The sequence below is a fragment of the Procambarus clarkii genome, chromosome 2 (genome assembly GCF_040958095.1).
Source record: "Procambarus clarkii isolate CNS0578487 chromosome 2, FALCON_Pclarkii_2.0, whole genome shotgun sequence".
In the NCBI taxonomy this organism is placed as follows: Eukaryota; Metazoa; Arthropoda; class Malacostraca; order Decapoda; family Cambaridae; genus Procambarus; species Procambarus clarkii.
Window position 1 is genome coordinate 42,355,821 of NC_091151.1, and position 14,670 is coordinate 42,370,490.

General features: G+C 43.9%; 1 protein-coding gene across 1 annotated transcript in view; it reads right to left on the reverse strand.

The window, feature by feature from the left end:
- Nucleotides 1-14,670, reverse strand: part of LOC123751906 (neural cell adhesion molecule 2) — a 159,626-nt gene that overhangs the window by 19,409 nt on the left and 125,547 nt on the right. Inside the window, exons 11-14 of the mRNA XM_069324903.1 lie at nucleotides 9,777-10,067; nucleotides 5,924-6,039; nucleotides 3,704-3,884; nucleotides 717-896 (exon numbers count right to left, since the gene is read on the reverse strand). Of these exons, the coding sequence (XP_069181004.1) occupies nucleotides 717-896; nucleotides 3,704-3,884; nucleotides 5,924-6,039; nucleotides 9,777-10,067 (768 nt within the window). The remainder of the gene's footprint in view (nucleotides 1-716; nucleotides 897-3,703; nucleotides 3,885-5,923; nucleotides 6,040-9,776; nucleotides 10,068-14,670) is intronic.

The window sequence follows — 14,670 nt, forward strand, 5'->3', positions numbered from 1 at the left end:
TAACCAAACTCAAATAATTTTTCTACCCAAGAAAATTTGAAGATTTACTGTTGCACAAGGGAATTATTACATGGTTCAGCAAGAGTTACAGCCGGCCAGACACTGCTGCTCTGGTAATAAATGGGCGGCCAAGTGAAGGAGTTGTGGGCAATTTGATTGGCCTTCAAGTGGTTGAGAACTGGGAGTTCTGCGCCTCTCTTGTCAAAGTTTGTGCGCGCTGATCCCTTCACGCAGGTGACATAACACACCACTTATTTTATTGTCTGTCTGTCTCTCCTGCTGTCTGTCTGTCTGTCTCTGTCTCTCTCCCTCTGTCTCTGTATCTCTTCTTCTGTCTCTGTATCTCTCCCTCTGTCTCTGTATCTCTCCCTCTGTCTCTGTATTTCTCTCTCTCTCTCTCTCTCTCTCTCTCTCTCTCTCTCTCTCTCTCTCTCTCTCTCTCTCTCTCTCTCTCTCTCTCTCTCTCTCTCTCTCTCTCTCTCCTCTCTCTCTCTCCTCTCTCTCTCTCCTCTCTCTCTCTCTCTCTCTCTCTCTCTCTCTCTCTCTCTCTCTCTCTCTCTCTCTCTCTCTCTCTCTCTCTCTCTCTCTCTCTCTCTTTCTCTCCCCCCTCTCTCTCTCTCTCTCTCTCTCTCTCTCTCTCTCTCTCTCTTTCTCTCCCCCCCCTCTCTCTCTCTCTCCCCCCCACTCTCTCTCACCACTCCCCCGCCAGCACTCACCTACGGTGTTGGGGACCACATCTGGGTTGCTCTCATCTGAGGGGAGCCGGGGGTCGTGTTTTCTCCTGGTGTTAGCCTTGCGGCAGTAGTGTCTGAGCCACACGCCGGCCACCAGCACCAGCAGCAGCAGCAGGAGCCCGCCCAGCACCTTGCCCACTGACGTGCTGCCTCCTCGCGAATCTGAAGAAATATGAGGATTGGTACACACAGAGATCACACTAACGTGATGCATCAAATGAACAAATCAACAAGGGCCGTGACGAGAATTCGAATCTGCGTCCGGGAGCATCCCAGACACTGCACTTGCTCAGTCGATTAAGGCAGTGTCTGGGATGCTCCCAGACGCAGGTTCGAATCCTCGTCACCGCCCTTGTGGATTTGTTTATGAGGATTGGTGTTAATGTCTCATTTTGCGGTCCGACCTCTCGGTTTGTCACTCGGTAAAAAAAAAAATAAAAAAAAATAGAGTATCGCCTTTTCTTCCTAACGGAAACAAAATGCAACGTTTTCTTTAGGGATCGGGAAGCGCTTAATGCCTGAACTGGTGTTTTAGTGTTGAGGTTTTCTTTTTATTGATTTCGTTACGAAGTGAGCATTAAATAGCATTGATTACATAATTACTCTTAGTAGTGTGTGTGTGTGTGTGTGTGTGTGTGTGTGTTGTGTGTGTGTGTGTGTGTGTACTCACCTAGTTGTACTCACCTAGTTGTGTTTGCGGGGGTTGAGCTCTGGCTCTTTGGTCCCGCCTCTCAACCGTCAATCAACAGGCGTACAGATTCATGAGCCTATCGGGCTCTGTCATATCTACACTTGAAACTGTGTATGGAGTCAGCCTCCACCACATCACTTCCTAATGCATTCCATTTGTCAACCACTCTGACACTAAAAAAGTTCTTTCTAATATCTCTGTGGCTCATTTGGGCACTCAGTTTCCACCTGTGTCCCCTTGTGCGTGTTCCCCTTGTGTTAAATAGACTGTCTTTATCTACCCTATCACTCCCCTTCAGAATCTTGAATGTGGTGATCATGTCCCCCCTAACTCTTCTGTCTTCCAGCGAAGTGAGGTTTAATTCCCGTAGTCTCTCCTCGTAGCTCATACCTCTCAGCTCGGGTACATTAGCTCCGGACCTCCCGAACCTCCGGACCTCCTCCTGTGTGTGTGTGTGTGTGTGTGTGTGTGTGTGTGTGTGTGTGTGTGTGTGTGTATGTGTGTGTGTGTGACCAACGTAATATACATGAGTAATACAAACGATTGTACGACTCATTCACCAACTTTGAGGCTGTCATTATGTCTTGTTAAGTACATTATTGTTTTTTACTGATTTAGCATTTGTTTATTATACTTTTATCAGTATATTATTCATTTGTATTATTCTTGGCACAGTATTAGTCAATTGACACAATTATATTAGGTATAGTGATAATTATTATCTGTTAAATAATTTAACGAAGGGATATAATTGAGACTCTTCCATTATTGGTTATTATTTATATCTGCGTGTTAAGATAGCAGGTCGATCTTCTGTAAGTTTATTGCAGTTAGGAGAACAACCGAGAGTGTACTCACCTATTTGTGCTTGCGGGGGTTGAGCTTTGGCTCTTTGGTTAGTGTGCAATCTTAGCTGGGTCTGTGTCCATATTACAGGGTTACTTAGAGATAAAGTAACTTAGAGGTGAGGAGAAATCACTAAGACAGTAAGAAGATAAAGCTTTGACCTTTTCCTAAATAATTGATTTACTTATTTGCCTAGTAATGGACATAACTTTTTTCAGAGCAACCTAGGCAATTTGTAACTATAATTAAAGGTTGCTAAGAATCATCTCTGATTGTTTGATAGAGATTAAGCCACCCAAGAGGTAGCACGGGCATGAATAGCCCGTAAATCTTCTGACTAATATGTCACACAAAATAAAAAATATATATAACTCTCTATATTACAACTCGACCAGTTACCTTATATTAACAGGTGATGTATCCTACGAGTGCAACATTTAAGTAACCTTATAGCAGAGACTGGTGACCCTGTCTGATTTCAAGGGCTCTGAGGCTTTGAGGAAAACTGTGTTAAAGAAATGATTTCAGGTCAGAGCCCATTAACACCTTGAGAAAATATATTATCTCATTAACTGTGCAAGACACTCTTAAATCCTTGAGGTACGTAGCGACTGTGCCGGGAAGATCATGTTTTATTGACAGGCGGAATGATGGAGTGTTTGGTACGTTTATTTGCCTTGAAATGATTCTAAGCTAAGAGTTCTGGAGTGGCTGAAGTGCATAGGGACGGGTGAATAACATTCCTGGAGGTCCTGGAGGTGTAGGTAGACACCACTACAGGCTGGGAGGGAGTGTAACGTACCTGAAGCTGTCCTGGAGGTCCTGGAGGTGTAGGCAGACACCACTACAGGCTGGGAGGGAGTGTAACACACCTGTAGCTGTCCTGGAGGTCCTGGAGGTGTAGGTAGACACCACTACAGGCTGCGAGGGAGTGTAACGTACCTGTAGCTGTCCTGGAGGTCCTGGAGGTGTAGGCAGACACCACTACACGCTGGGAGGGAGTGTAACGTACCTGAAGCTGTCCTGGAGGTCCTGGAGGTGTAGGCAGACACCACTACAGGCTGGGAGGGAGTGTAACACACCTGTAGCTGTCCTGGAGGTCCTGGAGGTGTAGGTAGACACCACTACAGGCTGCGAGGGAGTGTAACGTACCTGTAGCTGTCCTGGAGGTCCTGGAGGTGTAGGCAGACACCACTACACGCTGGGAGGGAGTGTAACGTACCTGAAGCTGTCCTGGAGGTCCTGGAGGTGTAGGCAGACACCACTACAGGCTGGGAGGGAGTGTAACACACCTGTAGCTGTCCTGGAGGTCCTGGAGGTGTAGGCAGACACCACTACAGGCTGGGAGGGAGTGTAACGTGCCTGTAGCTGTCCTGGAGGTCCTGGAGGTGTAGGCAGACACCACTACAGGCTGGGAGGGAGTGTAACGTACCTGTAGCAGTCCTGGAGGTCCTGGAGGTGTAGGCAGACACCACTACAGGCTGGGAGGTGACGGGGCCGTGGGTAACATACACCTTGATCTGGTAACTTGTTTCAGCGTCCAGGCGACTCACGTTGAAGTTGGGACGGTGGGACGTCACGTTGGCGAAGAGTGTTCGATTCTCGAAGTACACCTGGCGAGGGAAATCGCGGGTGAAGTACAACTATGCGGGAAAGTAATAGGTGCATTATAGCTAAAAAGTTTAAGTGGAATAATTAGTATATCTAGAATGAAAGGAGGAATGTGTATTCTACCTTTCTTGATACAGGGAAAAGTGTAGAAGTCTAATTTTGAATAAAAGTGGATGCAGTTCACATTCCAGGAAAATACTATAGTGTAACTGGCAGTGGGGGAAGCCTTGGAGGTTATGGAAGGTATAGAGCATTAATTTTCAGTATACCTTACTATAAATATATTGTCTTATAGGTGACAGGATAGGTCAGAGTGCACCTAACAGGAAGATCAAATATAGTGCAATGCCTACCATGAAAAAGGGTTGTACACCAGATAGATAAGAGAAAATAGTGTGCCTGACATGAGGTTTCTTCATCCACTCCTAATATCCCAGCTCCTTGTCCTCATATCCCAGCTTCTTGTCCTCATATCCCAGCTCCTTGTCCTCATATCCCAGCTCCTTGTCCTCATATCCCAGCTTCTTGTCCTCATATCCCAGCTCCTTGTCTTCATATCCCAGCTCCTTGTCCTCATATCCCAGCTTCTTGTCCTCATATCCCAGCTCCTTGTCCTCATATCCCAGCTCCTTGTCCTCATATCCCAGCTCCTTGTCCTCATATCCCAGCTTCTTGTCCTCATATCCCAGCTCCTTGTCCTCATATCCCTGCCCTCATAATACGCCCACGTACGGCTTGTTCATGCTGAATTAGCACTTTCTCCTCATAATTTCCTTTAGCAGGAAGTGTACTTTCGATTAATCTGGATATTAGAGGATAGTGTTTGTTTATTGTTTAGTGAAGCAGAGTACGGTACACCTACCACGAGAGAGACAAGGTGTAATATACATAGACAGAGCTAATATATTACACCTTTCATGAAAGGGACAGTAGTACACCTGAAATGGAAAGGAAGCGATGGAACAGATATATCATCCCTGACAAAAGAGAAATGTAAGTGAGGGGAATTTTCAGGGGAAAGCGTCAAGATATTACGACTATATAGCACTTGGAAGGGGTCAGGATAAGGTTTTGGGATGGGACGGGGGGGAAAGGAATGGTGTCCAACCATTTGGACGGTCAAGGATCGAACGCCGATCTGCACGAAACGAGACTGTCGCTCTACCGCCGGGTGTTATCAGTATGTTATTGATAACATACATAATGTATGTTATTGATTTTTATTATTCCTGGCACAGTATTAGTCAATATACACAATTATATCAGGCATTACTTATATATATATATATATATATATATATATATATATATATATATATATATATATATATATATATATATATATATATATCTCAGGCATTACTTCCAAGTGGTTGGAAGTAATGTAAGTGAATATTCAGATGAAGTACACATGGCAGTTGAGGAGAATGTGTAAACAGCAGGTATTGGAAGAGTGTAGCAGAGCTGTCAGTGGCGTAGAGGGTGTAGTACACCTGGCAGTGAATGAGAGAGAAGTAATACACCTGGTTAGGTAAGGAGAAGTTTCATAGGTTGTATACAAGACCATTTTTTCTTGTATACCCACCAAGACTCACCCCTTTGTACAATCGTTGTTTAGTCTCTCTACAAATATGCACCATTGGCGGCCTGTCCTATCAATGTTGTACCAATGGAACACTAATCCCAATTATAGAGCTCTAATGTGACCCTGTTCAGCTCTGTATTGCTTCGAGAAGCCCCATTTTAACTCTGTAGATCCCTGAGAAAACCCAGTCGGCTCTGTAGAGGCCTGGGAAGAGCCCCCTGGGAGGAACCCTCCCGCCTGGGCCCTATTTAGTCTTATATAATATAATTTATCAATTTCTGTAGAGTCCTGAGGAGACTCATCTAGGCCTTGTAGAGCCCAGGGAAGACGGTTCTCGCCACTTTAGTGTCTTGGAATGATTCATTGCGGCTCCGTAAAGCAGTGGAACGACTCAAAATGGCTCTATTGAGACCTAGAAAGACTCACCTTAACTCTGTAGAGCTTGTGAAGACTCACCTCGGCTCTGTAGAGTGTGGTGCCGGCGGCGGCGACGTCTGGCCTCTGGCAGGAGAGACTGAGGGAGGAGTCTGTGATGTTGGCAAGTCTGCATGATGATAGTGGAAGCGGCATCTCTGTAACACAGACACCACACTGTTGTTAGGGCACTGTGTTCTCTGTGTCCACACACACACACACACACACACACACACACACACACACACACACACACACACACACACACTGTTGTTAGGGCCCTGTGTTCTCTGTGGGCACACACACACACACACACACACACACACACACACACACACACACACACACACACACACACTGTTGTTAGGGCCCTGTGTTCTCTGTGGACACACACACACACACACACACACACACACACACACACACACACACACACACACACACACACACACACACACCACACACACACACTGTTGTTAGGGCCCTGTGTTCTCTGTGGACACACACCACACACACACACACACACTGTTGTTAGGGCCCTGTGTTCTCTGTGGACACACACACACACCACACACACACACCACACACACACACACCACACACACACCACACACACACACACACACACACACACACACTCTGTTGTTAGGGCCCTGTGTTCTCTGTGGACACACACACACACACACACACACACACACACACACACACACACACACACACACACACACACCACACACACACCACACACACACCACACACACACACACACACACACACACACACACACACACACACACACACACACACACACACACACACACACACACACACACACACACTGTTGTTAGGGCCCTGTGTTCTCTGTGGACACACACACACACCACACACACACACCACACACACACACACACACACACACACACACACTCACACACACACTGTTGTTAGGGCCCTGTGTTCTCTGTGGACACACACACACACACACACACACACACACACACACACACTCACACACACACTGTTGTTAGGGCCCTGTGTTCTCTGTGGACACACACACACACACACACACACACACACACACACACACACACACACACACACACACACACACACAGACACACACACACACACTGTTGTTAGGGCCCTGTGTTCTCTGTGGACACACACACACACACACACACACACACACACACACACACACACACACACACACACACACACACACCACACTCACACACACACACACTGTTGTTAGGGCCCTGTGTTCTCTGTGGACACACACACACACACACACACACACACACACACACACACTGTTGTTAGGGCCCTGTGTTCTCTGTGGACACACACACACACACACACACACACACACACACACACACACACACACACACACACACACCACACACACACACACACACTGTTGTTAGGGCCCTGTGTTCTCTGTGGACACACACACACACACACACACACACACACACACACTCACACACACACACACACACACACACACACACACACACACACACACACACACACACACTGTTGTTAGGGCCCTGTGTTCTCTGTGGACACACACACACACACACACACACACACACACACACACACACACACACACACACACACACTCACACACACACTGTTGTTAGGGCCCTGTGTTCTCTGTGGACACACACACACACACACACACACACACACACACACACACACACACTGTTGTTAGGGCCCTGTGTTCTCTGTGGACACACACACACACACACACACACACACACACACTGTTGTTAGGGCCCTGTGTTCTCTGTGGACGGACACACACACACACACACACACACACACACACACACACACACACACACACACACACACACACATCATATCTGTAGATATGATAGAGCCCAGTAGGCTCAGGAATCTGTACACCTGTTGATTGACGGTTGAGAGGCGGGACCAAAGAGCCAGAGCTCAACCCCCGCAAACACAACTAGGTGAGTACAACTAGGTGAGTACACACACACACACACACACACACACACACACACACTGTTGTTGTTAGAGCCCTGTGTTCTCTGTGAACAGGGCTCTCAAATGTTCGTGTTCTCTATATCATCCCAAAACCTCGTAATTTGACTCGTGTTCTCTATATTTCAGGTTCTCTAGTGTTCTTGTTCTATTGGGTTCATGTTCACTTGTGTCCATGTTATCAAGTTTCTATGTTCTTTGATGTTCATGCTTCTCTAGTGTTCATGTTTTGTGTAACATCCTCACACCCTCTTGTTAGATCCCTCGTATTCTGTAAGGTACATGTTCACTAGTGTCCATGTTCTCTAGTGTTCAATGTTCTGGTATTCATGTTCTCGATTATTCATGTTCTTCGGTGCCCATATTCTCCAGAATTCATGTACTCGACTATTCCCGTTCTCCATTATTCATGTTCTTTGAAATGCGACTCACAACTCTTGTTAGACCCTCGTGTTCTCTGATATTTGTGTTCTCTTATAAATGTTCTCTAGTGTTAAATTTCTCTAACACCACAAACACCACCCCAGTCCAACCCGTTCTCGCAAATTTAATAAGTCAATATTGACTTATTAGTTGCGTGCATAGGTGACATACTAAACATAATAGTTTCACTTGAAAAGCTTCATAGAAAACACCGACCTTACCTAACCTACTTAGCATGTTAAAATAAGCATCTTATAGCTTCGTAATTACAATTGTTACTTAACCTATTATAGGTATACGTTAGGTAATAATTGTAATTACGAAGCAATAAGATGCTTATCCTTAACATACTAAGTAGGTTAGGTAAGGTCGGTGTTTTCTATGAAGCCTTTCAAGGGAAACTATTATGTTAAGTATGTCACCTATGCACATATTTAATAAGTCAATATTGACTTATTAAATTTGCGAGAACGGGTTGCCCAGTCAGGACCCCTGTAATCTCTAATGACTGTCATATTGACAGCTCACAACACCACTGAGACAGCTCACAACACCACTGAGACAGCTCACAACACCACTGAGACAGCTCACAACACCACTGAGACAGCTCACAACACCACTGAGACAGCTCACAACACCACTGAGACAGCTCACAACACCACTGAGACAGCTCACAACACCACTGAGACAGCTCACAACACCACTGAGACAGCTCACAACACCACTGAGACAGCTCACAACACCACTGAGACAGCTCACAACACCACTGAGACAGCTCACAACACCACTGAGACAGCTCACAACACCACTGAGACAGCTCACAACACCACTGAGACAGCTCACAACACCACTGAGACAGCTCACAACACCACTGAGACAGCTCACAACACCACTGAGACAGCTCACAACACCACTGAGACAGCTCACAATACCACTGAGACAGCTCACAACACCACTGAGACAGCTCACAACACCACTGAGACAGCTCACAACACCACTGAGACAGCTCACAACACCACTGAGACAGCTCACAACACCACTGAGACAGCTCACAACACCACAACACCCTACCCGACCTTATCCACTGATGCCTCTGTCTAGGCATATGTTATAAATAAATTAACATTCACCTACACTGACCTACTCGTCGTTCATCCATTCACTCGCACTCAACCATTTATCATTTATTCCTTGTTTTTTTACCGGTTATTTAATATTATAATTATACTGACCGATGTTTTTAAATAATTACCATTCATTCGCTAGTTTCCTTAACCAGAGACAATCTAGTCGCAGAAGTATTTAATCAGTTTATTATCTATTCCATGACGTCTTTAATCAGTTTATTATCTATTCCTTGACGTCTTTAATCTAATCACGATCTTCAGTCAAGCATCCTCCTTGGCCAACAATCCTCATCAACCTGACAACTTTCAATCAATCCACTCACGGGCGACTTTGACAGCGAAGCCGCAAGGAGTTGCCTGTTTGCCCATCTCGTTTACAGCCCAGCAGGTCAGGGTTCGATCCTCCCTCGTCTGAATGGGCTCAACGGTGAGCTGGGCCCAGGTGCGTTGCTGTTCCTCCTCGTTCGTCACCTCTGTGCTGATAACTTCACTGCTGCTGTTCCACTGCCACAGGATGGAACGCACGGGGGGAAAGGAAGAGACGGAGCAGGTAACGTTGATGGGCTTGTCGTATATGAAGTACGTCGTTGGAGAGATCTGACACACCGGCTTGTCTGGGGACGTTGGGGAGATGGGAGAGGAAGGTAATTATTGGTGTAAAAGTCAACGTAATAGTTATACACTTTTTGTATTACACTGTATTGTGTTGTATTGCATTTTTGTAGTAATCGTGATTATTAGAGTGCTACATGGAATATCAATTATACATAAACACCTTCCCACAACGTAGATACAAATATAACGAACATAAAATAATGTTCAAACACACACACCGAATGGGAGATGAAGTCCTCCATGAAACGGACAGAAAGAGAAAGATCTAGGAGTGATATCATGCTAAAACTGTCTCCTGAAGCTCACATCAAAAGAATAACATCAGCGGCGTATGTAAGGCTTGTTAACATCAGAACTGCCTTCAGGAACTATGTAAGAGGAATTCTGGAGTATGCGGCACAAGCATGGAGCCCGTACCTTGTTAATTTAAGCTCAAGATGAAGCTGGAAAAAGTTCAAAGGTATGCTACTAGGCTAGTTCCAGAACTAAGAGGCACGAGGAAAGGCTGCGTAAAATGCACCTCACGACACTAAAAGACAGAAGAGTAAGGTGAGATATGATCACTACCTACAAAATTCTCAGAGGAATTGGCAGTCCAGATAAAGATAAACTGTTTAACACAGGCAGTACGCGAACAAGGGGACACAGGTGGAAACTGAGTACCCAAATGAGCCACAGGGACGTTAGAAAGAACTATTTCAGTGTCAGAGTAATTAACAGATGGAATGCATTAGGCAGTGATGTGGTGGAGGCTGACTCCATACACAGTTTCAAATGTATTGACACTATTGGTAGAGCCCAGTAGGCTCAGGAATCTGTACACCTGTTGACTGACAGTTGAGAGCCGGGACAAAAGAGCCAGAGATCAACTCCTGCAAGCACAACTAGGCGAGTACAACTAGGTGGGTGAGTACACACACACAGATATGTTTAGAGATGTTAGAAAGTTTTCATTCAGCGTGTGAGTAGTGAGTAAATGGAATTACCTAAAGGAGCAGGTTGTAGAGGCTCTCTTCATTCATAACTATATAAAAGCAAATATTTTTTGGGGAAATTAGTTAGGAGTTGAAATGTCAACATTAGACAACCAACGGCTAGAAAAGCAGGGTCTATGAGCTAGAGCTCGATCATGCAGGCACAAGTAGGTGAGTACAAATAGGTAGACACACACAACAATCTCACTTAAAGCACTGAAAACATTCTTAATTAATTTTTTTAGTTCCCCCATTTTTTTTATACAATTTTGTTTAAAGATTTACCAAGTGCATGTAACTTTCTCCTATGTCTCTGGAACTTGTTTCTTCATGAACTATATCTTGCATGTAACCGATTCTCCAAGACGATAATTATATCAAACATTTCTTTCTAGGGTTAATAGTTATAGCAAATGAATCAGGAGCACTTAATTATCTGTGCCTTGTCAACCAATTAGGAATACAGAACTTGATTTTGTAATAAATCCCAATAACTCCCCATGACCAGACGATACAATTTTCCGAGTATTTAATGAATACAAAAGTGAAAAAAAGAGGATAGGGAGGGAATTATCAGGGGAAGTGCCACGCCATTACAACTATATAGCACTTGGAGGGGGTCAGGATAAGGATAAAACGGGGGGGGGGGGGGAAAAGGAACTTTGCCCATCCACTTGGATAGTCGGGGATTGAACGCCGACCTGCATGAAGCAACACCGTCGCTCTACCCTCCAGCCCAAGTGGTTAGAGACTATATCTGGCATATTATTCGGTTGGTTGCAAGATGAACCAGAGTAGGAATCACTTGCATGGAACTATTAACAAATTACCTAAAGATAGTTTTCAAGGAAAAGACGTTAAGTCGGTAATCGTAACAGCAATCCGTTTATAGTCGTTAAAACCATAGATTCTTGATAAATTCACATCATGATTAAACAAAGAGCTTCTCGGGTTACTAGCAACCCGTCCTCGACTCAAGTCCATTACATTCAGCGGTCGACCCCACAGACGCATTCATAAATTTTAATATGCTGTTCATTCAAAACGAGAATTTTCTCAAGTATAAATTAATATTATAATATATTAACATATTGTGTATATATAGGCATAGGATAGGTTAGGTTAGGTGTTTAGGTTCTGTTGGCGATTATTTGTATTTGTAGTACGTGGGTGAAGCATTTATAGCGTTGTGATTCGAACAAAATTCGTCAGTGAAGCACTTGTTCCGGATATGTTCGAACGTCAGTAGTTGTGAGTCGTGTGTAAACCGCTTTTCATTCATAAACAGGGGGTTTGGCGGGTGAATGGAATCACTTTTGGATCTTTGTTTGGAGGACGGGCTGTTACTAGAGACACTATTGCGATATTCTTTACCTTAACTTCAGCGAAGCCTTAAGTTCATAGTTTCTTACGAAAAACTCATTAGAAAGGAAGAGATGAATGGTATTGGGGTTTATTCGTAGGTGGATCAGGTCTTTGTTAAATAAAAAAAAACGCAGAGGGGGTGTCCACTTTCGGCCATACTGGTAAACGGCCAAAAGCGACGTTATTTTTACGAGGACAGGTTGGAGGGGTAGCATAAATGGAATTATGTCTGCTTGAAAAACCATTGTAAATGGAATGCCCCCGGACCTCAAACTGGAATATATGTTGTTTTACACACATAAACTATATAGGTACAAGCTGGGTGTTGTTTGCAACAACCGTGCTCTCACACACAGCTCCAAATTGAAGACGGTTAACGGGGAACATGGTAGAGTAACATAGGGTCTTGGTTAACAACAAACAATAACCAATCTAACCAGTCCCAAACGAAGAACTGCTATGACGCCTCCCATCAAGTGGTCAGCTATGTACATCTCCTAATGAAATTTACTCGAACTAATGTTCATTGTTTGAGAACAACGTTTAAAAATAATTCTTCAGAGTTAATTTTGCAATGTTAATGAACCTGATTTGAGTCGCAAAAAAATACGCTTCATTGAAGCTCTCATCGACAACTAATGAGAAATAAAGTTAATGCTTAATAGTAGGTTTGACATTCTATACACCACCAGGCAGGATGAGATGTGGAGTTACTTGGTCAATGTCGGTTACAAGTGTTATGTTGGAGTTTGGTGTCAGTTCTGTCATGGGCTCTGGATGGCAGAATATACTCTGAATATAGAGTATATTCTCTCACTGTATATTCTCTCTATGTAAATTTGGCAGAATATCAACAGCCAAGTCTAAGCTGGCTGTTGATAGATGGATGAGAGTGAAGGGAAGTGAACTATCAGGGAGAAAGCACCAAGCCATTACGACTATATAGCACTTGGAAGGGGTCAGGATAATGATTTGTGATGGGACGAGGGGACGGAATGATGCCCAACCACTTGGACGGTCGGGGGTTGAACGCCGACCAGCATGAAGCGAGACCGTCGCTCTAACCGTCCAGCCCAAGTGATAGGACGTGAGTGAGATATGCCAATGCTGTAATCTTTTGATGTTACATTGATGGTGATGGTCTCGTCTTGTCAATACATTGAGATCGTTGTGGCTGTCAGTCCTCAAGTAAAAATTTAAAGATATAGACGATTTTCTTTTCTCCAAACTCATTTCGTTTGGTGTCGGGTGAGTTTTTTCATGAGAAAGTTTGCAGTCTTCTTAATCTTGATGAATAAAGTGAGCTGTACTTCTGGTTAGTGACGATAATGGGCCCCGGTTTATGTAAATGATGCCTTTTAGGTATTTTCCTCCATTATGTTGGCCATTGAAAAGAATTTCCTGTCGAAGAGTTTAGTATTTGGGGCTGATTCTGTTGTGCTGGCCCCTTATATAACACATTAACTTTATTAAAGTGAACTGCCATGCAGTGGAAACATATTTCTAATATTTCCAAGTACTAGAATTTATTTTATCAGCAAGATTTATTTTATAAATAAATATTTCTAGTTTATAAGAAAAATAAATATTAAATTTAATATTAAAGTTTGTTTCTTGTTGTTTCAAGCCCTTTGTTTGTTTCTTATCCGCATTACAACATTAAGATACATGCACGTCTCTTCACAAAATGTACTTGTATTATAAATGTATTTTACATAAACAGTAAACTCTCGCAAAAATTCACAATTTATGTACATTAAAACAGTATATCATATCAATTCAAACTCACACAGAAATATCACAATCGTTGTACAAAGGAACTATTTGTTGAGTGATACTGTGCTACTGTTAATTGTGGCTCGAGGTAGAACGATTTATTTAAACATAAGCAGAGTTTGTGTCTGTTTTATCTATAAGGCGAGAAATATATCCTGATTAATGGTATTTGCTTCCATGTTGCAAGGGATGGCAACGAAGGCACACGACTAATCCGTATTGATTGTGCATGCTTCTCGTGGACTTGGGATCGAGCGACGTTCATCTGACTTCCACTGAGGAAGACATTCAGTCGTCCCACTTGCCTTTTAAGATGTTCTAGCTGAGCTCCATGACAGACTCGACGTTTATCATTCAATCACCCTGAAATGTCCTGTCAAAACTCTCTCCCACCCCCCCCCCAAGAACAGCACATATTAGGGGCATAGATCACCAGGAAGATAACACACCTATGGATGTAGAACACCAAGAAGAGTTTACCACTAAC